This window comes from Schistocerca cancellata, chromosome 8 (assembly GCF_023864275.1).
Source record: "Schistocerca cancellata isolate TAMUIC-IGC-003103 chromosome 8, iqSchCanc2.1, whole genome shotgun sequence".
NCBI classification, from domain to species: Eukaryota; Metazoa; Arthropoda; class Insecta; order Orthoptera; family Acrididae; genus Schistocerca; species Schistocerca cancellata.
Window position 1 is genome coordinate 265322299 of NC_064633.1, and position 25581 is coordinate 265347879.

At 40.2% G+C, this 25581-nt stretch overlaps 1 protein-coding gene across 1 annotated transcript in view; it reads right to left on the reverse strand.

Moving 5' to 3' along the window:
- The window catches only part of LOC126094567 (protein arginine N-methyltransferase 1), a 103278-nt gene that overhangs the window by 17571 nt on the left and 60126 nt on the right, over window positions 1-25581 (reverse strand). Inside the window, exon 4 of the mRNA XM_049909023.1 lies at window positions 3016-3207. Within this exon, the coding sequence (XP_049764980.1) occupies window positions 3016-3207 (192 nt within the window). The remainder of the gene's footprint in view (window positions 1-3015; window positions 3208-25581) is intronic.

The window sequence follows — 25581 nt, forward strand, 5'->3', positions numbered from 1 at the left end:
CTGACATCAGCAATGCAGCATGAGCTACAATATGAGAAGAAACCCTCACAACACGTTAGAGAAACCACACAGAACCTAAATCTGGATAGCTAGACATATTCTTAAACTGCAAAGTATCAGCAGCAAGATACATTCAAAATTTACAAAATTCATTAATGTCTAGATAAAAAGTGAAAGCAGATGAGTCGCTTCTATGATGTTTCAATAATGCTGTTCTTTCAAAGGTCCATAACATTAAACAAGACCAGTGTTGGTGATTGCAGGGAAAAGGAGTTTTAATGATGTTCTACATATACTATAAGTTAAACCTTTTTCCCCACCTAGTATTGTTTTTCTCTGAAGATAGTACTTATTCTGTGTTTGCTCCAGACACAGTTCTGCTGCAATACAGATAATAGATGCATCACAGCGTAGGAGTGAAATTGTGCAGCAAATGGAAATAAAGCTGAAGTAAGAGCAACAGCATGAGTCTCAGAGAAAATGTCTAAACAGCACACAGATTCAAGACAGACCAAATGCAATGTCAAGTCAAGTCGCAGTGAAATGATGCCAACAATACGAATGAGGCTCCGCAGACACAGGTGATGCTGATCAGGAAAGAACACCACCAATATTGACATAAATATCAGACAACAATGACCAGGCAATCAAGGAACGAATTTGCAGCAATCACAGCTTTTTCAAAGTTGAGGACATTCACATAGCGGTTCTCTAATGGCTCAGTTACTAAGGATTTAATTTATGCCGCTTACAAACTAAATGATGGGTAGAACATTCCAACTGCTGTTTACAAAGAATTGGTTAGGATATTGAAAAATAAGGGTCATATATCTGTCACTTTGAAGCATTCAATATAAGTTACTTGGCATGCTGTAATAATGTGTAGTTTACCTTTTTCAAGTGAAAACACACACACACACACACACACACACACACACACACACACACACACACACACACCTTCCCTCTCCTCCATTATCCTTTTTTCTCCACTGCCAATCCCCTCACTAAGGCGTACCAGCCTCTCTCTAATAATGCATCCAACAAACATCTGCTTAGGACTTTGTTCTACAATTAGCAAGTTATAAACGTGTACTCCACAGAACACCTGTGATACTTAGATTCTAAAAGCATTTATTAGAACACTTTGCTCCTAGAGAATAATGTTCGTGTGCTGTTAATCTGTATGGAAATTGCCAAACAAATGGAAACTGTGGACTGGCTACTATTTCCCTCAGCAGTCTTGATGGTCTTAGCCAGGACTTAATTTCAGCTGGAACAGCACCCCAGTATCTTCCAGGGGTTTCCTTTTTTTAACTCACTGGAACAACTCGGCACGGAGATTTAAAATAGTACAGGTGTATTAAACTTCAATGTAACTATTCTATATCAACATTAATCTGTGAAAAGAAATACATAGCTCTGTGTCATATGGAAGTTTGGGTGGGTCAGAGGAGCATGCTCGGACAGCCTAAGTGATAAGGCAACCACTCGTGGTAAGTGGGAAATCCAGGTTTGAGTCTCAATCTGGTGCAAATTTCTGTATGTTGGTTTAGGTAGTACATTATCACAAAGACTACTAACTTGTGCTGATATGTATCAAGCAGAAATACGGAGCAAACTGACACTGCTGTGGGAACAGACAGTAGCACCTGATGTTTTGTGAACAAAAAGTACAATAAGTGATTTTTATGGCTGGGAGTGATTTTTTTTTTTTTTTTTTTTTTTTGGGGGGGGGGGGGGGGGGGGAGGTCTATAGTTGAAGAGGGGCATTCCAGCACTAAAAATTTTAGAAGTTAATTCCTAGCCTGCTGTCTTAGTTGCTGATTCCATTCCTAGATGAACCAAGAATATGCTTAACACCATGAGTCTTGTTAGTGCGATATGCTGAGGTTTGTCCAGTTACGAAACTGTCAAGATCTTTATCTAAGAATAAAACTGGGATGAGTGACAGTGAATATGATGGCTCCATACAAATTTGCCCATCTGAATGCACAACATTGTCATCAACAACCCTCATCAGACCAGGAGAAAAACAAATTGAAAGAAAAAGAGAAAAATTTATTATCATTCTCAAACTTTATTACAATTGTGGTGCTGCAAATCACATTAACCTTTCCAGAAGATGAAATGAATGAAAGCAGTTTCTTACAAGAGGCCGGCCAGAAACAATGGTGAATATCAGTACAGATCATTTAACTGTGAAAGTTATTTCTTGGGTGCACGTGACAACCATTTGTGTCCATCAACAGACAGCTGAAAAAATTTTTCATGATCAATGAAGAAGCCATTACAAACGCAATTAAAAAAAGACACATCGGTAATTAACACAAACTTAAAACTTTATGAAATGCAGGAAGATAGTGATTATAGCTGAAAGTCAATATCTATAAACATTTACAGTCACCACAGACGTGTCAATTTCCAGCTTCATAATCAGCAATTGTCTTGAAACTGTTGGTCAACTGTCCTGTTAAAGAAAGGACAGATTTTAGTTTAGTTCAGATCTATTCAAGCAGGTGACAGATGGTTACTTGGAACCAATCAGGGAGATTGATGTCTCAAGTTCTAGTTGCAGCTATAATGGCAAACGAAATGAGATATGACTCTACAGATAATGTGTTAAAAAGAATGATGTGGTAATGCTGAAACCACTTCACGACTAGATCACAATCTGAATAATTCTGGTGTTGATATAAACTTATTTATAGAAGCATAATTCACCAAAATCTGTTAATAAAATAATAGCTTTAATCTGAATGTTGTTAAAATTGTCCAACATCTACTGACTCAGATAAACCAGATAATAACAGTGTTAATGTGAAATATGATTCAAAGTGGAAACTGCATGGATGAGGCAGGGACAAGTGTGTTGGGACATTTTTGGTGGAAACCCAGAATTTTTCCAGTTACCTCAACAAGGGAAATGAAAACTTTATTGTATGGATTATGACTGAGAAATCTTTTGTACAGTCTCAATACAAAAATATGAACTCCTATTTCCATATAACTTACACTGAGCATTTGATGATGAATATCAAAGTGTGCATATGTCTGGAAGTAGCTGTCATCAGCTTCAGCACTGACTGATTTAACCGAGTCCTGCTGTAAATTCACATCATCTGCACCAATGATTTTCTTTGCTACTTCTCGCATGTTTTGCATGTCTTGTGCCATCCTCTCAAGGCATGCGTCCCTCTCTTGTAGCTGCAGTTTCAAGAAAATGCACAATTTTTATTATAATACATTAAAATTTGTTTTGTACATACATACAAGACACTTCAGATCATTAATTACCTATGATAGCAAAACCAAAATAAACGCAAATGACAACAGTGTGGCAAGAATGAAAATAAAGCCAGTTTTTCAATATGGGAATCAACTCTTGAATAAAATTAATATCTACTACATGTGAAAAGATGAAAAAACCTAAACCACAATTCCAACAAATTTTCATAAAGTCTTAACACTATTTAGCAATTGCTGTTACACAGTCGTTAAGCTGAGCCTGCAAAAAGCCATGAAAAAATAGAAAGTCCACTACTCTACCTAAGTGCTGAAGGACAAAGAGAGATGAAGGAAAAGGAACAGCGGAGTGTTAAGAAAAAGTCATCCAGAGCCCTCAGTCAGGGGAGATGTACTTGACAGGATGAGAAGGGCGCCTGTTAGGCACCTAATAGTCTTCCCAGATCCGGAGTTCTGGGTGACTTTTCTGTAACATCTTGATTTCTACTGCCACCACTTGATGAGTAGACCTTTTTATCTGCCCCTATTATGTTTACAGACATAGATTATTTTCACGGATACATTAAAATATTTTGTGAGAACTTACACACAACCTCTTATTGTCATACAAAATCTGTACCAAATTATTTAATTGGGTAGATAAGAAATCTACTCAGCAAGCAGTGGCAGAACACACACATAAAAGATGGCTGTAATTGGCAAGCTTTCACAGCCAGTGGCTATTTGTTCAGGCAGAAGGGTTGAAGGGGAAGGAAAAGGGGTGAAGGAAAAGGACTGGAGAGGTCTAGGAATGTCACCCAGAACCACAGGTCAGAGGGGACTTAATGTACGATGAGAAGGAGTCTTTCCTTCTCATTCAAGCTTGCCAATTACAACTATCTTTTATGTGTGTGTTCTATCGCCGCTTGGTGAGTAGATTTTTTTATCTATCCAATTAAATAATTTTGTCAATAATTGTTTTTGTTATAAAATTTGTATCAATTGTGGGGCAGCGGGTGGAATAATTGTTAATGTTCCTCTTACTTATTTAATGCTGTTGTTTGCCGTTCTCAACACTGGCTCCCTTAACTACAATATTGGCAACCAGAAAGTAATTAGCAAAACGTGAAGCCTGTAATTAGAATTCCTAGTGCCCACTTCATCTGAGAAATACATGTATAGCTACAGATTATAGCTCTGAGGAATTAGGAGATTGTCTGGGATTCATAATCAAAAACCATTCTCTCTAAAATGTTCACTATATTCTGAAAGTCACAGACCAAAAAGAATCCACACAATCCAACTACCAGAGCAGTTCAGAGTCTAATGCGCTGATGCAACTATAACTGTTCAAAATAAATGTTTAAGTTAATGCTCGCCATAATTTGATGATAATGTTCATCAAACGCCACGCTAAATTACGACATACGCAAACTGAAGATAGATCATTAAAGTCGTCCCAGAATTAACACTTCACTCGAAAACGATTTCATGGTTACGCGTACCCCGAGTAACTTATTACGGCATCCGACGCTGTTTATACCAATGATACCGACGCGACGCGACTCCCGGCACAGGTGGTGCGCTAATCAGTGTCTGGAGAGAACTGGGGCCTTCCTTTTTCTCGCGCAGCATTCTTACATATAAAGCCGCGGTGCGGATGGCTAAGGGAACGCCTGATCAAATCTGCTCTCCCGACTAGCCGCTGGGCTAGTAATGCACCACTTTAAGTTATCGAATAAATCATTGCTTCCTTTGCTGATGGCCGATGAAGCTTTCAATTTAATTGTGCAATCAGCACACAAGTAAGTAATCATAATAAAAGTCTGACATGGCTAAGTCAAATATTTTGGGCGAGAGAATTAATTTAATTACACTACACGCAGTAGACGAGCTCTGAACTTGCTCTTTGGAGATACACTACAGCTATAGTTTTATAGTTATTCTATTGAAACTTCTCACATTTTTATGATTATAGCAGATCTCCCTTCTACTTAAATTTAAACATCCTAGCTTTATTTATTCGCCTACTTAATCTATCTTGCTTCCTTAATTTTTAAGATAAAAACCAGAAAATCATGAATTTCAACTAAAATTTTAATTTGTGAGATCCAGAATACTGTTTCTACTAAATTATTATGCAAAAGGAATCTAAATATAAATTTTTAAGTTTCTAGCTCTTTTCTGTTGCGCCAATGATTTTTACAGAAAAACATCCAAATTTCGAAAAATGGTTAAAGTTTTTGCGCAACATTTATGACGTCAGGGCTAGTTACAGCGGACTGGCTGGCACACAATGGAAAGACTGATGTGAATTTTATAAGGAGTGAGTAGGCTGCTTCCCTACACAATGAATAAGAAAACTAGGCATCTAGAAAGGAGCAATGTTCTACATGGAATATATTACATAACTTCATCTTGTCAAACAGAACCCACCTCAACAAGTTTTTTGGTTTTACTGATTCTAGCTTCCTGCAGTTCACTTCCAGCCTATCACTTTTCAAAACTGTTTCAATTACTAAGACAAAGCATGTAGTGGACAGTGCATTAAGCCAGTACTTCTTGGCTGTATTGCAATTCTTTATTTCCGTGTTATCTAAACACCTTGGTAGTCTGGAAAAAGCATTTATACCAGATTCCTTAAGGTTGAAAAGTACTGTTTATGGCTGAGTTCACAAACAGGAGATATGAACAATGAGAAAATTCCTCTCTCAGTCAAGCCACATCTACCCCAGTACCTTTAGTGTCACAAACAGTGTAATAATGAATAGTTAAAGTCATTTCAAAGTAGAAATTGTACACAGGGTGAGTCTTATTAATGTTTGAAAACCCATAAAGTGACATACATGGTGCTCAGACAACTAATTTAATATAACAAACAATGGAAACACCAGATACTGTAGGATAGCTACAGTATGCCTGTTCTTCTCACAGATATATAAATGATTGCTGGTTGGTTGGTTGATTTAAAAGAGGGAGAAAGGGACCAAATTGCTTGGTCACTGGTCCCTTATTCTTGTTATAACAATCATACAAGGGAAAGGATAAAACAAATGAGATGTAGAGCACAATACCCAAAGGAAAGAAAAATGACAAGAATGACAGAAAGGCAACAAACACTACAAGGAACAAAAGAGGACAAGAAAACCACAAATAGAAGCAAGAAACAGGTAGAAGAGATTAAAACAAGAAAGTAGATTACCATGTCTGGCTGATCATGAGAATAAAAAGGAGAAGCCAACCACTCTGCAACACAATTAAAAAAACCTCCACCCTAAAAGCACTAGGGTGGAGGACACAGAGGGACAAAAGACATGAACTAAAACTTAGATCAAATGATAAAACTTACCCTTACGAATACAATGTACAACTAAATCAGCCAATCAGGTGTTGGCAGATAAAATTAGTGGCAACAAGTCCGGTACCCAAAGATTTCATCACAGAGCAGTCAAAGTAGGATAGTGCACCACAATAAGGGCCACTGTCAACCGGGTGCTGCACCAACACTGAGGTGGGTCTTCACGGTGCAGGAGGTAGCTGTGGGTCTTCCAAACGTGGCCAATGCGGAGCCGGCAGAGAACCACAGTCACTGCGAGAGGCCCGCATGGAGGACTTCCACACATTCATAGCCTGAATGGCACACGGTCTGTTGTTCGTACTGAGATTATGCCATTCCACCTCCCAAACCTGAAAAACCTTGCAGTGTAATAATGATCACAGGTTAGTTACAGGGATGCTGATCTCCAGAAGCTGCTTCTGTGTAGCCTGTTTGACCAGCCTGTTGGCAAGTTCTTTTCCTGGGATTCCGATGTGGCCTGGGGTCCACACAAACACCACAGAACAACTGGACCATTCCAAGGCAAAGATGGACTCCTGGATGGTCGCTACCTAAGAATGGCAGGTGTAGCACTGGTCGATAGCTTGTAGGCTGCTCATGGAGTCAGTACAGACAAGAAAAGACTCGCCAGGGCATGAGCGGACGCGCTCAAGAGTACAAGAAATGGCCGCCAGGTCTGCAGTGAAAACACTAAAGGCAACTAGCAAGGAGTGCTGTTCAATATGTCCTCCATGAAGATACATGAAGCCAACGTGACCATCAGCTATCAAGCTGCCAGTGTAAACCACTTCATGGCCCCGGTACATGTCAAGAATCGAGAGGAAGTGACAGCAGAGAGCCGCGGTGTTAACTGAGTCCTTAGGGCCATACGAAAGGTCCAGGCGAAGCTTCAGCATAGGCATACACCATGTAGGTGTATGTGAATGGACCTCAAGTATACGTGGTAAAGGCAAGGACTCCACTTCAGACAGAAGAGATTGGATGTGAACCACAATCGTAAGCCCTGACTCAGGCCACCGATGTGGGAGATGAAGCACGGTGGTTGGGAAAAGGAGACGGTAATGAGGGACTCCAGCCTCCACCAGTACGCTGGTCACCAGACTCGTCCTAAAAGCTCCTGTCGCTAGTTGAACTCCACAGTGGTGCACTGAGTTGAGTAAATGCAACGCTGAGGGCGCCACTGAACCATAAATCACACTCCCATAGTCAAGGCGGGATTGAACAAGGGCTCTGTAGAGCTGCAGCAGTGTGGAGCAATCTGCACCCCAGTTGGTGTTGCTCAGGCAGTGGAGGGCATTGAGGTGCTGCCAGCACTTCCACTTAAGTTGATGAAGATGAGGAAGGCCAGTCAATCGAGCGTCGAAAACCAGTCCTAAGAATCGATATGTCTCCACTACAGTGAGTGGAGTGTCATTAAGGTAAAGTGCTGGTTCCGGATGAATGGTACGACACCGACAGAAGTGCATGACACATGACTTCGCAGCTGAAAACTGGAAGCCGTGGGCTAGAGCCCATGACTGCACCTCGTGGATGGTTCCCTGTAAGTGCCGCTCAGCAAAACCTGTACTAGAGCAGCAGTACGAAATGCAGAAGTTGTCTGCATACAGAGAAGGTCAGACCGATGGCCCAACAGCTGCTGCTAGACAGTTAACAGCCACTAAAAATAGAGAGACTCTCAATACAGAGCCTTGCAGAACTCCATTCTCCTGGATGTGGAGGGAACTATGGGAAGCACCCACTCGGACACGGAAAGTACGGAGTGACAGGAAGTTTTGGATAAAAATCAGGAGTGGTCCCCAGAGACCCCACTCATACGAAGTGGCAAGGATATGATGCTGCCAGGTTGTGCCATACGCTTTCCGTAGATCAAAAAAAGACAGAAACCAGGTGTTGGCACTTGGAAAAGTCTGTTCAGATGGCAGACTCGATGGACACAAGATTATGAGTGGCAGAGCGACCCTGGTGGAAATTGTCCTGGCATGGAGCCAGTAGGCCACATGACTCCAGGAGCCAACACAACCGCCGACTTACCATACATTCTAACAGCTTACAAAGAATGTTGTGGAGGCTGATTGGCTGATAGCTATCCACTCCAAGCGAGTTTTTGCCGGGTTTGAGCACTGGAATGATTTTGCTCTCCCGCCATTGCGATGGAAAGGTGGCATCGCACCAAATCTGGTTGAAGATGATGAGAAGATGTCGCTTGTAGTCAGACGAGAGATGTTTAAACATCTGACTGTGGATCTGATCTGGCCCAGGAGCTGTGTCGGGGCAATGAGCAAGGATGCTGAAGAGCTCCCACTCTGTAAATGGGGCATTATAGGGTTCACTGTGGCATGTAGTGGACGAGAAGACCTTCCCATCCATCTGCCGTTTGAGGATGAGAAAGGCTGGGGGGTAATCTCTGACGCAGAGGTGCGAGCATAGTGCTCAGCGAAGTACTTGGCAATTGCATTGGTTGAGATGTAACTCTCCCAGCACTCCTGTTTCCATCTTTTTATAAGCTGGCAAAAGTGGGCACAGAGCCGTTTAAAAAGCCATTAGGTGCTCCAGGGAATTTTTTTTTTTTTTTTTTTTTTTTTTTTTTTTTTTTTGTGGTTTTAGGGTGCACAACTTCAATGGTCATTAGCGCCCTGACAACATTAAGAATGCACTGCGAGGCACAAGTTTAAAACAACAACTAAAAGGGAAAACACGATAAAAGACAGACTGACAGGCATAGGATTAAAAAACAGCATCATCAAACATCCTTAGAGAGGTTGGTCAAATTGATAAAACGAAGAACACGAGCAACTGCTCGTGGGTCATCCGCTAAAATGGCATCGAAAGTACTTGGCAGGTGAAGATCTAGACGCAGTGTGTTAAAATCTGGACAGGACATTAAAATGTGTCGAACCGTCAGCAAGTGCCCACATGGGCAGAACGGCGCCGGTGCAGCCGTCAGCAGATGGCGATGGCTGAACCGGCAGTATCCAATTCTTAACCGGGCCATGTGCTCCAGGGAAGGGTGCCACTAATGACACTGTAGAGCCTGCCTATACTCTTTAATGACCTCATCAACTTCTGGCGATCACCAAGGTACTGTCTTTCACCCGGGGGCACCCTAAGGAACCAGGGATCGCAATTTCTGCTGCAGAAATGATCGTCCTGGTGACACACTCAACCATCACGTTGATGTTACTGTGTGGGGGAGAGTCAATGGTGACAGCAGAGTTGAAAGCTTCCCAATCTGCCTTGTTTAAAGCCCATCTGGGTAGGCGTCTGTGGGCATCACACTGGGGCAGAAACAGGAAGATGGGGAAGTGGTCACTACCACACAAGTCATCGTGGGCTCTCCCGTGGACAGATGAGAGATGGCCTGGGATGCAAAGTGATAAATCAATGGACAAATAACTACCATGAGCCACACTGAAATGTTTGGGACGGTAAATTTTCGACATCTCTGCCACAGCCAGTAAGCATCGTGCTACCCCAAAAAGGGTAATGGGAGTTAAAACGACCCGAAAGTAGGAAAGATTTAGGGAGTTGATCAATCAGTGCAGCCAATATGTTCAGGGGTACCGCGCCATGTGGAGGGAGATATACATTGCAGACAGTTATTTCCTGCGTCGTCAATATCCTGACAGCCACAGCTTCAAGAGGAGTTTGAAGGGGCACAGGATCACTACATACTGAGTTCAGGACATAAATGCAAACTCCAGCTGACACTCTATTATGTTCTCTACAGTTCTTGTAATATCCCCTGTAGCCGTGAAGGGCAGGGGTCCACATTGCCGGGAACCAGGTTTCCTAGAGAGCAGTGCAGAAAGAAGGTGTAAAGCTTAACAGTTGCCATAGCTCAGCCAGGTAGTGGAAAAAACCACCACTCAGCCAGGCATTGGAAAAAACCACCACAGTTCCACGGGAGGATGACATGATCGTGAGGCTGGCAAGGCATGGAACAGTCAATGAAGCAGTTTACGCCTCAGGGTCACCTGCTGCCACAGACTGAGGACCTTTGTGATCAACATCCATTTTGTCTGAGGGCCCAGAAAGATCTAGGTCCTCAGCGGATGCCAAAATCTCCACTTCATCCTCAGATGCAGAGCTTGTAGGTAGCAGGGGTGCGGGTGCCACCGCAATGTCTTGGTTCTTGGGGGTCTTTTTCTTTTTTGGTTTCTCTCGCTGCTCCTTAGGTTTTTCTGGCTGGGAGGGCTTCACTGATTCAGTCTCGGGGACTGAGGAGGACCATGAAGTCCTACGACCAGCTACCTGTGGGTGCTTCAGCCACCGAGAGTGTCCACTTTGCCACTGGTAGGAACCTGGGAAGGGAGTGACCCAAGGGACCCCTTCCTAGCGAGGGAGCTGAAGAAGATGTATGCTTCTCAGGCTGAGAAGCGGAGATGGATGTCCCCGATGGTTGGGGGAGGTGTTGCTCCCGAAGCACATGGTGCAGGAGCAACAGGGATGGAAGTGCCCCCCACCATCAAGGGGGCAGTTTTAGTCTTGCGGCCCTGAAGGCCAACTGTCAATGGCGGAACAGATGGAGCTGGACTGCAGCTGTAGCGGCAGCATAGGATGATGTCATGCGCATCAGATGGAGCCTTTCAAATTTCCTCTTAGCCTCAGTGTAGGTCAGTCAGTCCAGGATCTTGTATTCCATGATTTTCCTCTCTTTCTATAAAATCCTGCAGTATGGCAAGCAAGGTGAATGATGCTCTCCGCAGTTGACACAGATGGGAGGTGGGGCTCATGGAGCATTGGGAAGCGAAGGACATCCACAATCTCAACAGGTGATGCTGGAAGAGCAGTGGGAAGACTTATGTCCAAACTTCCAGCACTTGAAGCTCCGCAATGGGGGACTGATATATGGCTTGACATCACAGCGGCAGACCATCACCTTGACCTTCTTGGGTAATGTGTCACCCTTGAAGGCCAAGATGAAGGCACCAGTGGCAACCTGATTACACCTCAGACCCCGATGGATGCGCCAGACGAAATGAACACCTTGCCGCTCTAAATTGGCGCGCAGCTCATCGTCAGACTGCAAAAGAAGGTCACTATGGAATGTAATACCCTGGACCATATTTAAGCTCTTATGAGGGCATGATGGTAACAGAAACATCCCCCAGCTTGTCACAAGCGAGTAATGCCCATGACTGAGCAGAGGATGCTGTTTTTATCAAGACTGATCCTGACCGCATTTTGGACAATCCACCCACCTCCCCAAACTTGTTCTCTAAATGCTCTACAAAATGACGATGATGATGATGTTTGGTTTGTGGGGCGCTCAACTGCGTGGTTATCAGCGCCCGTACAATTTCCCAACCTTTGCTCAGTCCAATTTCGCCACTTTCCTGGATGATGATGAAATGATGAGGACAACACAAACACCCAGTCATCTCGAGGCAGGTGAAAATCCCTGACCCCGCCGGGTGCTCTACAAAAAACTGAGGCTTCACTGACATGAAGAATTCCTCATAAGCTCTCGTACATACTAGGTACCAGGGCAAATAAGATTTGCTGCCATCCTTAGCCTGACGTTCCTCCCTTGGTGTGGCCAGGGAGGGGAACTATTTGGGGTCATACTTCCGTGCATCAAATTGAGCCCTTGAATGGTTACAGACACCTGGTGGTTGACCATCAGCAAGAGTAGATGCACTACACTTCATAGTACTTCAGCTGCCCTGCTGCCACCCACTCCGACCAGGGGACCACCCCACGGGTGCCACCCAGCCGCAGCAAAGGCCACTTGGCAGGATGGCCATTGGCATAGTCCTGATGCCCCAGGGTGATGGTAATCTGCTCCTTGGCATATGTGGGGAGTTAACAGAGCAGGCATCAGCAGAGCGATCCCTGTGTGGTCAGGGGGGCTACAACCAACAGGGTACATGGCGGCCCCACCAAAATGGTCTGGCTACCGTGCAGGATATGAGGTGCAAAGAAGTCCATGATTATTGTCGGCACAGAAAACGACACTGCACAGTAGATGGAGTAAAATGCACCCAGGAAGATGTCCTCGTCCAACAGATAGACAATGAGTGGAACTGCAAATCCACGACAATAAAGTGGGCCAAAGATCTCCATGCACGATGGACACGATGACCGTGGAAGGCGCCATTCCCTAATTGGCTCACTCTTCGGGAGAAATGAGAAGAATGGAGGTCAAACCCTACAGAGGACCATCACACAAAGGCTGAAACATATTAGACTCCTTTTAGTCGCCTCTTATGGGAGGCAGGAATGACTTGGGCCTATTCTAACCCCCAGTCCTGCAGGGGGAAAATGATTGCTAGGCCGAGGGCTATCTAAAATATTTGACCTTTTATCTCTTGATCAATGGAATCCCAGATTGACCCCTGAAAAATCGCATTTTGGCTTGTGGTTTCTAGGAACATACTAGTTCTGGGCACTGACGTGCATAGGCCTGTAATGACATACTCTTCCTTACATGGAATAATGTAAGACAAGGGCATGCTGAAAAGTAATGTCTTCGAATTTTTTTTAACTGGAAACTCTTTAAGCTCCTTAAATAAAACCAACTTTATTAACATTAGACAACTTTATTCTTCATGTCTACATATTTGTACCCTTCTACTGTTTAGAGGGCCCCAAATCGTAGAATGTAATATGGTGGTGTGTAATGTAACTGTATAAGTGTATGAGAAACAAAGTGCTATAATCAAGTTTCGAATCTGAAGAGTTCATCCACATATGGAGCACCCTCTCCTTCAGCATGACAATGCCAGGCCACAGATGAACACTGTGACATGTACAATCAAACACCTCGGGCTCACTGTCATCAATTATCATCCATACAATCCCAACTTGCCTCCATACAATTTTCATCTATTTTCAAAACTTAAAGAACATCTTTGAGGATATCACTGAGAGTGACGAAGTGGTGCAAGCGCAGGTGAGGTTGTGGCTCTGTCAAAAAATCACACATTCTACAATGGCAGTACCAACAAACATGTCTCTCGTTGGGAGAAATGTGTTTGTTGCCAGGGTGGCTGTGTTGAGAAATAAATACATAGATATGAAGAATAAAGATGTAGAATGTTAATAATGTTTGTTTTAATTAAAAAGCTTAAAGAGTTTTCACATTACAAATCCACAGGCATTACTTTTCAGCAACCCTCCGTATGTGCTTCCTGAGGAGTCATGGTGATTATTTAAGAAATTCTTGTAGTGAGATATAAATATAGTACATGTAAAACGTTTCCACAGTATTATTCATTGCAGGCATTACATAGAATGAAAAACAATTACAGCCTTTCCATGAATGTACACTAAACAGTAGATAATGCAAGTGCTGGAGTTACGGTAATGTGTTTCCAGCACTATTAATAATTACTCTTTGTTGTTGCTGTCAGATCATGAACTTAAACAGAATATCTAGAAAAAAAGCATGTTGTAAATAAAAATTGTGTATATTGTAAATCTTTTGAAGTGTTTTGATCTCAAAGGCTTATATAGGAAGCACTTGCAACCAAGTCCGGATTTTACAGAAATTCTATGAAACTTGAGCATACACTCTCAACCTGTTCCTAATGTTCTGTGGTCAATGTACATCAACAGTTCAAGTTGTAAGAGTAATTTTACTTTTACATCCATCATGAGACGAATGAAAAGAATGACCCTACAAGCCCCATCAATGGTTTAAAAATCTGATTTGTATATATTATAGTACAATCATGTCTACTAAAATTAATACATATAAAATTCACAGTTCAAAATTGTCTTTCTGATCCAATGTATCTCAAGTGTAAGCTGCAAATGAAGTGTAATCACTGCAAAGCTGAAACTGTAGAAAAAACGAATATGTAGCATTAAAATGAGCTCTTCCTTTCATGAGTATTCAAGTCGTGATTTTTGCAGGTTGTCATCTCTCCATTTCACTTTATAGATTCACATGAGAACTATTACTCAACGTAGGATGAAGTGGTTTTCATGTAATACTATTCCAACAGAATTCTACTTAGCTCCATTACTTATGTTATTTGTTTTTACTCAGCTCACAGTTAACAGAGGTTTCAGTCATCACTAATACTGTTTTCATCTTTGTATACTTTTCTTTCGGATAGATTATATAATGGTAAGAAAGAGACTTTGGAACCAGGTTTTAAATTGTAAGACATTTCCAGGGGCAGATGTGGACTCTGATCACAATTTATTTGTTATGAGCTGTAGACTAAAACTGAAGAAACTGCAAAAATGTAGGAATTTAAGAAGATGGGACCTGAATAAACTGAAAGAACCAGACGTTGTAGAGAGTTTCAGAGAGAGCATTAGGGAACAGTTAACAAGTACAGGGGAAAGAAATACAGTAGAAGGTGAATGGGTAGCTCTAAGAGATGAAATAGTGAAGGCAGCAGAGAATCAAGCGGTTAAAAAGACGAAGGCTAGTACAAATCCTTGGGTAACCAAAGAGATACTGAATTTAACTGATGAAAGAAGAAAATATAAAAATGCAGTAATGAAGCAGGTGAAAAGGAATACAGATGTCCTAAAAATTAGATGAACAGGAAGTGCAACATAGCTAAGCAGGGATGGCCACAGGACAAATGTAAGGATGTAGAAGCACATATCATTAGGGATAACATAGATGCTGCCTACAGGAAAATTAAAGAGTCCTTTGGAGAAAAGAGAACCACTTGTAAGAATATCAAAAGCTCATATGGAAAACCAGTTCTAAGCAAAGAAGGGAAAGCAGAAAGGTGGAAGGAGTATATAGAGGGTCTATACAAGGGTGATACACTTGAGGGCAATATTATGGAAATGGAAGAGGACATAGATGAAGTTGAAATGGGAGATATGGTACTGCGTGAAGAATTCGACAGAGCACTGAAAGATGTTAAGTCGAAATAAGACCCCGGGAGTAGACAACATTCTCTAAAAACTTATGTGGAAGCCCAGGAATTAGGTCACAAATAAGTAAATGGAAAGACACAAAACTAGTAGAATAAAAATGTTCGTAAGTGTAGCTTCCCCAATTGCATTGTTTGTTGTGTAAGAGACACTATAATTTTGCACTGCTGTTGCTATTCTGTTACTCCAGTTTTAACAATTAATTTCACTTATGTTGCATAATAAATGTGTGTATTACTCTCTGCTCCAGTTCATAATACTAAAATGTCATGTTGGTAGTAAATTACTCATAAAAAAGGAAAAGTATATAAGAAGGGATATCATATGTTCAGGTTTGAATTTGTTTAATAAACATGGGGTAAATTATGTGAGGATTTAATTATTTGTATCTCCATTGCATCTGAAGGCTAAATAACCACTTAATCAGTGTTCATAAATGGAAATTAGCAGAGGTTTGATTTTTAAAGCTTATGTACCATTATTCAGTTTTGTCAGGACCAGTAGGGATAATTTGTTTACACATATACCATTAATACGCAAGTATAAAGACAATTGATATAGGACATTGATATGTAAAACAGATACAGCAGTGTAATTATTTATAATAGTATAACCATGGATGATAAATGTGCCTGATGCCTTAGTTAGTTAGTAACTTGGTACTGGTGTGACAACTGTAAATCAGTTTCATAGAGTGATTGCAGTGCGACAGAGAAAGGTATTCCCAGTGAGTCTCTTCCATGGGTATGTCCATTACATACAAAAAGGTAGCTCCCAGAACAAGAAGTGAAGATTTGACCCTACTGGCAAAGAAAATGGGATGTAAGAAAAAGTTAACAGGAAAGGGAGAAAGAAGGAAGTATTTTGGATAGTTCTCTTGCTGTTGAGCTACTGAATAGAAATAGCCTTTTGAAGGGAAAGAGCCTCATTTAGACGTAAAAGAAAGTAGGCCACAGTAAACCATCAATAAGAATTTAAGACACTGGCCAGAAATTAGTTGCGCAGAAAAGACAAGGACCAGGGCACCAGGTCACTGCTAGCCTTAGCCACGACGTAATAAAGGATATTGAAGGACTGATTAGGGATCTGGCTGAAGAGTGTTGGAGGAGCATGCAACACCCTGGAAAAGAATAGAGAATATAGCATAAAGAGTGATCTGGAGAAGATAAGTGCAGCAACATTACACATGTGGGGGGGGGGGGGGGGGGCTTTGCTGGGGTTCTGTGGCAGCATGGCCACCCACGGTTGAGAAAAGCCTTAGTTGAGTTAACAAAGCAACTAACCGGGTTGCTGCTGACTTCGGGTAGGGCTCACATTAGTGCCATATCAGTTGCTGCTATTGGGAGAGGGTGATATCCAAGCATGGTGTACACCTTAACAGGAAAGGAAAAGATAGATAAGCTGAATTTATAGCTGAAAATACAGGGAGGAGGAGGGGGCTGTCACCAATGGTAGAATTCCTGTGATGCTGAGTAAGTGTTTAAGGAGACCAAACAGCTATTTTATCAGTCTCCTATTCATCTTTCAGGACAGAAGCAGTGTAACTAATCTGCCTGCACATAAAGTAAATTCTGTGTGTGAAAGTGTTCTAAATGTTTGAGTAGCATGCATCTGAGGCAGAACATGGGAACAAACCTGGTATTCACCTAGTGGAATTTGGGAAACTGCCTGAACTCAACGGAGGCTGGCCACTACACTGACCAATCGTTGTCTGGGGGCTGGCATACCTCCCATCACTGGAGCAGTCATGTTAACATGTGTGGCTACCTGGGCAGGTATTCCTGTGATTTCAGGTGTGAGAGGTAAGCCTTTTTTAGGTTTAATTATTCTGTCATACAGACTGCTTTAAAAGAGGTCAAGATAAATGAAGTATCAGACACAAAAGAAACTGTTTTGAATAACCTTACCATTATGTATCAGATATTAGAAGAATACACATAGAAGACTATAAATTAGCAGCTGTTTCTGCAGGGAAAATATGGAGAAACTATGACTAGTAATGTAAGTAAAAAAAATTAAAAAATAAAAATGTTTCACAGGCCCTAGTTTTACTAGGCCCGTGTTGCTGGAAAACTCACTTCCGGTTGCGCAATCGGGACTGATAAGGCGCGCTGGCGCCGTGCTGGCGGGCTGGGACCGGAAGTCGTGACGTCATATCGCTTGATAACTGTGCATAGAGGCAGCTGCACGCTCATTCGACTCGTAGCTGACGCACGGAGCACACAGCCATGCGTTGCAGGAGGAGAAGAGGATATCGACGTTTGAGAATGCCAGTGTACAAGACTGTCATCAGCTTTGATGAGACACCACACCAAGTGTCTCAACAGGAGATACTGAGTGGGCCAATAACATTTGTGGGTTGTAAGATCAATTTTTCTTGTACAACAAATGAGGTAGTACCAGGGAATTCATGGTTGACAATCCTTATGGGCGATTTCAATGCACAAATCGGTAAAGAAAAGAAATATCGATATTGGGTAGGTAAATGGTCAGGGCATACACAGACCAACAGGAATGGCATGCGACTCATTGAAATCTGCAAAAACCATGACCTATTTTTCAAATCAACATTTTTCAAGAAAAGAGCCTCGAAAACAAAAACTTGGATCTCACCTAATCCATTACTAGGTGAATATCAGTTGGATCATGTAATGATCTCCCGCATAAATACAGTAGAAATCATGAAACTTAAAGTCCTTAATGGACTAGATCTAGATTCCGACCATTACCCAACAAAATTCTCCCTAGATGTCATTCCAGAAAAAAAGAAAATTCACTAAGAAATCTCCACACCGTAAATATGATGTATAAAAGATAAATGGCAATGAACAATTTACAAAAGAAACGCAAAATTTAAAACCACAAAACTGGCAACAACTGCAAGCAGGACTTTTAAATGCAGCTGAAACTGTAGCACCGCAAACAAGAACACGTAAACACCCATGGTGGACAGATGAGTGTGACCAACTGATAAATCTCAGACAACAGGCGTGGCAAAATTGGTTGTGCAACAAAAATCAAAAGACCCTGGAAGATCTCAAAGATACCAGGAAAACAGTCACAAAAGCAATACGAACAGTCCGTAAACAACACGAAGACAAAAAATTGCAAGACATAGAAAATGATTTCAAGAAAAACAATTCCCGAAATTTTTACAGAGTATTCAAACAAAAATTAACAAAGTACTCTCCTCCATCACTCCAGTTCAAAAATGACCATGGGGAAATTGCTCATACCAACACCGAAAACTGTGAAATTCTTGCAAAATACTTTTCTAAATTACTGAATTGTGAAAAGCCTGCAGAAAAATTTGAGTTCCATCGTACACAACGAAACCCAGACTCAAAGCCACCAAGTTTACAAGAGATTAAAGAGATAATTCAGTCACTGAAAAACAACAAAGCATCAGGAGAAGACCAAATCATCGCAGAACTATGGGAAAATGCAGGAGAAAATCTTATTGCAAAACTCAAAGAAATTATAAATGAAATCTGGAAAACTGAAAAAATCCCCACAGATTGGAAGCTGCAATCATACATCCTCTGTACAAAAAAGGAAGTAAAACAGACCCCAACAACTATCGTGGAATCTCTTTATTGTCAATAACATACAAAATTCTGTCTGAAGCCCTACTAAACCACTCAGAACCTCAGCTGGATTCAAAACTAGGCGAATACCAAGGTGGGTTCAGAAAAGGTCGATCTTGCGTAGAACAAATCCTTAACTTGAAAAACTCAATGAAATATTTACACAGTACTTCAAACAAAAGTTATGTCATCACGTTTGTCGACTTTAAAAAAGCATATGACAGTATAGACCGAGAATCCCTTTTTGAAGTATTAGCAGAATTTGGACTAGATCAAAAGACAACAAACATCATAAAAGAAACACTCACGGAGACCAAATCCAAAGTAAAATTTATGGGAGAATTGAGCACAGAATTTGAAATAGACACAGGAGTACGACAAGGGGATGTACTGTCCCTAGTGCTCTTCAATTGTGCTCTTGAAAAAGTTGTTAGAGAATGGAAAAATGCAGGTGCACCAGCACACAGACTGGGACCAAGACATAAGGGCATAGAATTACACTGTTTAGCATTTACTGATGACATAGCACTGATCGCACAAGACATTACCGATGCACAGAAACAGCTAGAATTATTACAAGAACAGGCAGCTAAAATAGGATTACAAATTTCATTTGAAAAAACAAAATTTATGACTGACGTCAAAGATGCACCTTCTGATCTCAAAATTGGTAATAACTGCATCTCTCGAGTAAAAGAATTTAAATATTTAGGTGAATGGATTGCAGAAAATTGTAATGAAAAGAAATCTGTCAGATCAAGAGTCCAGAAAATGGAGACAGCGTTTCAGTTAACAAAAAACATTTACAACAAAAAGAGTCTCTCGTGGAACTGCAAAATACGACACTACACAACAGTAATTAGACCCGAAGCTCTCTACGCATCTGAGACACTAAACCTTCAACACAGAACACTAAAAGAGGAATTAGAAGTGAAAGAATGTAAGATAATGAGGAAAATCCTAGGACCAAGAACTAAAGATGGGGTGCATTATCCAAAACCCAATGCAGAAATATATAAAAATATCTCCAAAATAACAGACACAATGCGCATGAGAAGAATCCAATTCATGGGGCACTTAGAAAGAATGGACTCAAACAGGTTAACGCACAAAATCCATACATTTTTAAAGAACAAAACTACAAGACCGAACTGGTACAAACAGACGGAAAAAGACCTGAGAGAATTAGGGTCTCCAAATCTACATGATAGAAATGAAATCAGAAAAATCACAAACACACGGGGTTTTGAGGAAGAAGAGAGAAAAACTAACCGACATACATGGTCTACGCAACGAAAGCTAGCCCATTCGTTGTTTATGAAGGAATACTGGGCGAAAAGGAAGGCCAACAAATGTTGATTACGCGTGGTCCTAAGTGATCCATCCACGAAGAAGAAAGAAGTAGTTTTGTGAAATGATTGGTCTAAAAGTAAGAAATAAAACAGATAAGAGAAACATTAGATGTGCCTTTGAATGATGCTCAAAATCATACACAGCAGATAATGTGCTGTTTAAGAGTATGTATTCCCTTTCCTGATACTTGAAGGATTCTCTACTGAAAAATTTCTGAGACTGAAAAAATTGTCGGAACTCTTTTACACTTTCGGATATAGATGACAGAAATATGTCACGGCCACACATCAGCAGACTGCACCATGTATATACTCCCCCATGTACATACTCCATCAGACAAATATCCTCTAGTACTCTTTAAAATTCTAATCTAACTTAAAACTGAAATTAATTCTCAAATGACACGTCATTTGCTGTACAAGATTTCGAGCACCACTCAAGGGAAGTGTCAAATGTTTCTTTCACCTATTTTATTTCTTACTTTTAGACAAAACATTTCATCATTCTTTTTTTTTCTCCAAAATTTTTTTCTGTTCAGAAAGCATGATCTTTTTGATCCCTCATTTGCTTTCCTAGCACCTTCCACTCTTGAAATGACCTGAATTTAGTACCTGATTTGAAGGAAGCCATTTTGACAGTTAAACATCACACCAATGCCAATTTTTGTGTGCTAAATAGCTAGGCCTTGAAGAGACAAAATTTTTGATACTTCATTTATATAGCTAGCAGCAACTGCTTGGGAAACATTTCAATTTTCCCTCTAATCACTAATTAAGTTTTTCTTAATTACTCAGACTACTTTCAAGCAATTAAATATGTTTTTGGAAAACTAGGCATCACACTGGTCAATTTGATACCCCATTTGTCCATTTCCCACTCTTCATTTGGTTATGAAAATTTAGACAAAAACCCATTGTGTCGTTTATGGGGAGTCTTGTTTTCACACTGCTCAAACATTTACTAATAATATGGGGGCAGTCAAATGAAAATGAGACAGGTGGAAAAGAAAGTTTCAGTTCACTTTTTTTAATTTCCAATGTAGCTGTGATAACTGTTAAAGCATTTATCCCACTGTGAGACAAGAAGGGAAGTGGCTTCATGGAAAAAAGTTTGTGGTTGCCAACATAACCATGATTGTACACAAGCATGCAAATTGCCAGCAAAGAAGATCTTTCTTCAGGGCTAAAATGACAAGGAAATCACATGGACAGAGATCAGGACTAGGTGAAGGACTTGTAAAGGCTTCACAGAGAAACTTCTGAAGCAAATTCAAGTGCCACTATATTAATAACAGTAGTTTCTGCTGTAATCAACAACTGGAATCCTGTTCTTGCAAATTGCAACTACTGGATTAGTCATTTATAACTATTACAGTATAAAGATCCCCAAAGGGAAATTTTCATATGTTGTTATAGAAATTTGAGTCATTATTATGTCACTTATGGGACAAAAGAAAGCAAATGACAGTTTGTGAAGATTTTATCAATTGAATGAAAGGTTCAGATAAAAGGAAAGATTTGGAAATGGTACTTCATTAAGACTTGTGTTCTGTTGTTAATTTTCCCACCAGAGTTAATCAGGAAAGCAGTACACTAATAGAAACATTTATGTACACACAAACACTTAATCAGCAAAACATATGTTTATCCTGTAGCAAATAGCCTCTCCCATCGTGATGCACAATTATCCATACCAAACAATCATCTGATTACAATGAAGTGATGTCATGGAAAATACAGTAACCAATGAAGAGACTACAGAAAGTTTCAAGGCAGCCTTACAGGAAGCTGTCTGAAAGGCTGTGTAAATTGTGATGTTGTTTGTTGTTGTTGTGGTCTTCAGTCCTGAGACTGGTTTGATGCAGCTCTCCATGCTACTCTCTCCTGTGCAAGCTTCTTCATCTCCCAGTACTTACTGCAACCTACATCCTTCTGAATCTGCTTAGTGTATTCATCTCTTGGTCTCCCTCTATGATTTTTACCCTCCACGCTGCCCTCCAAAACTAAATTGGTGATCCCTTGATGCCTCAGAACATGTCCTACCAACCGATCCCTTCTTCTAGTCAAGTTGTGCCACAAACTTCTCTTCTCCCCAATCCTATTCAATACCTCCTCATTAGTTATGTGATCTACCCATCTAATCCCCAGCATTCTTCTGTAGCACCACATTTCGAAAGATTCTATTCTCTTCTTGTCCACACTATTTATTGTCCATGTTTCACTTCCATACATGGCTACACTCCATACAAATACTTTCAGAAACGACTTCCCGACACTTAAATCAATACTCGATGTTAACAAATTTCTCTTCTTCAGAAACACATTCCTTGCCATTGCCAGTCTACATTTTATATCCTCTCTACTTCGACCATCATCAGTTATTTTGCTCCCCAAATAGCAAAACTCCTTTACTACTTTAATTCCCTCCGCATCACCCTACTTAATTCTACTACATTCCATTATTCTCATTTTGCTTTTGTTGACATTCCTCTTATATCCTCCTTTCAAGACACTGTCCATTCTGTTCAACTGCTCTTCCAAGTCCTTTGCTGTCTCTGACAGAATTACAATGTCATCAGCGAACCTCAAAGTTTTTATTTCTTCTCCATGGATTTTACGACCTACTCCGAATTTTTCTTTCGTTTCCTTTACTGCTTGCTTAATATACAGATTGAATAACATCGGGGAGAGGTTACAACCCTGTCTCACTCCCTTCCCAACCACTGCTTCCCTTTGTAATGGATCTGGGAGATGTGTTATTTTCTACCGGATTTGTCGATACCAAATTGTAAATGTTTTCTTACATTTTTTTGTCAGAATTTTTTTAATATAATTTGCCTTATTATATGTTAATTTACTTATATTTTTGAGAGTGAAAGCATATTGATTACTATTAGTAAATGTGACGAAGAATATCAAAGAGACTGATTACAAGTGGAAGCTTGTGTGTTGTGTAAAATGTCTTTGACGCTGGAGTCGTCTTTGACTGTAGTCAGTCGGCAGTGAACTCTTGGTGTGTGTTGACGGTAGAATGATGTGCAGGTCGCTGTCATAATAATTTGGAAGTGAACAGAAAAAAATGAATTATGTTACCACTTTTTTTATATAAACTTTAAGAAGAAACCACATTCGAAGAAATGGTATTTGAAGCACCAAAAATGAGGCAAACACATTGAACCAGGTCATTTCTGCAGCCAACGAAACTGCATTGTGGAATCATACTTCCACTAAACAACTGAAGCCAAGACAAATATCTCCTTGTAAACATTTTACGGAAAAGGTACTGTCACGAAATATGCCAAATTTAAGTAAATAAAAAGTAGTGAGCATATTTTCAACTGGGGACTGTAGCCGAGATATTGCGTTCACGAGATCTTCAACAGTGCTACGAGGAAGAAAATGTTTGTGTGTTAATACCAGTTTTTTCAGAATGTGTGTTACAGTATTTGTGTTCACCGGGAAGTAAAATTTTTGGAGAAGAAATGTTTTGGCAAAAATATACACAAAAGAAATTAAACAATCAGTTGACGACAATAAGACTTACTGGGATGAAAAAATTGATAACATTTTGTTGCAAGTCCAAGCAGTCAATACCCAAGTGGGTGATCTTTCGAACAGAGTTGGCAGTGTTGAGGAAAAAATTGAATCTGTGGAAGCAAAAGTAAATGAATTGATGCTAAATTGAGCGATTAAATTAATACTGTAAAAAATGAGTTACTGGCAGATAGGGAAAGAAATTTAATTGATTTTAATGAGATAAAAGGGGAAATTAAAAATATGGATGAGAACACAAAAGTTTTAGTAAAAAATGTACAACAAGAAACTGACAATCGTTTGGTTACTCTAGAAAAAAAAGTAGAGTGCAATGATTTAGAAAACAAAAAATCTGTCAAAGAACTTAACGAAAAAATTGAAAGTTTTGACATTGAATTTCAAAGCAAAAATCACAATGTCAACACATGCAATCTTGTATCTAATATTTCAGTGAAGCACTTTTCGGTAGATGGACCCTTACATCCCGTTGAATTTATACAATATTGTAAGGATTGTTTTTTACCTCACTCACCAGATGATATGAAAATTAAAGTTGTGAAAAAATTCTTGGAAGGGGAAGCTTTGTCTTGGACAAACCAGATTGTAACTTTGGGGATGACCTTTTCAGAAATTGAATCAAAATTTCCGGAAAATTTTTGGGATGATCTTAAGCAAACTAGAATCAAAAGTGAATTTTTGAATGGGAGAAACTATAGAGAATCAGATGGGAGTATGAAACAATTTTGCAAAAGTGAACTTCAAAAACTTATTCATTTAACAAAACCTTTGGATGACTTGATCAAAATTGACACCTTAAAGAGAAGATTGCCATCAGCAATGCAGTTGAGTTTAGTTCATTGTCCTGATAGTAATGTAGAGCAGTTTCTCAATTATATTGAAAAGTTGGATAGGGTAACAACAAGAACACACAGTGGGTTTACTCAGAAAGGTAATGCTCAAAATTGGGGAAATGACAACTTTCAAAAAAGGGAACAAAACAATTATCATGGTGTCAGTCAAAATTCAGGGGGATATAACAATTTTCAAAAGAAGGACCATAATTTTCATCCAAAACAAGAACAACATTTTTGCAGAAATAATCAACAAAATAGAGAACACTTCAGGGATCAAAATCACAGAAATTTTGCTAGAGATCAGTACAACAGAAACTACCAACAACTAGGTAATGTTTGGCATAGGAATGGGAACAGAAATGTTGATCAGAGACATTGGCAGCACCCCAATCAGCAGTTCAAACAAGGAACCAGTTGTAATTCAGGAAACAAAAAACGAGTAGACGCCCCCTTGAAGGTCCGCAAGGTTGAGGCAGAAGGTGAGCATGATGAAAGGACCAATGGATGTGACTATCATAAACACAAACATGACAGTTCCAAACCTTGGCTATCACATGAGGTCATTAGTTGTTACTTATTGAAGAAATTTCAAGAGGAAAATAATGATGATATTGATAAAGATAAAATTTTCAGTACACAAGAACATACAGTAGATAAAAGTAATTGTGATTCATTTAATTTGACAGAGTTTTACACTTGGGCAGAAAAGAACAACACTTTGTCAGATGATGTAATTTGTAGTAGTTCAGAGACGTATGTGAATGAAAGAGAATGCATGCTGTGAGAATGAAAATATTGATGAAAGGGATCTGGTAACTTTAGAAAGGGGAAATAATATTTTA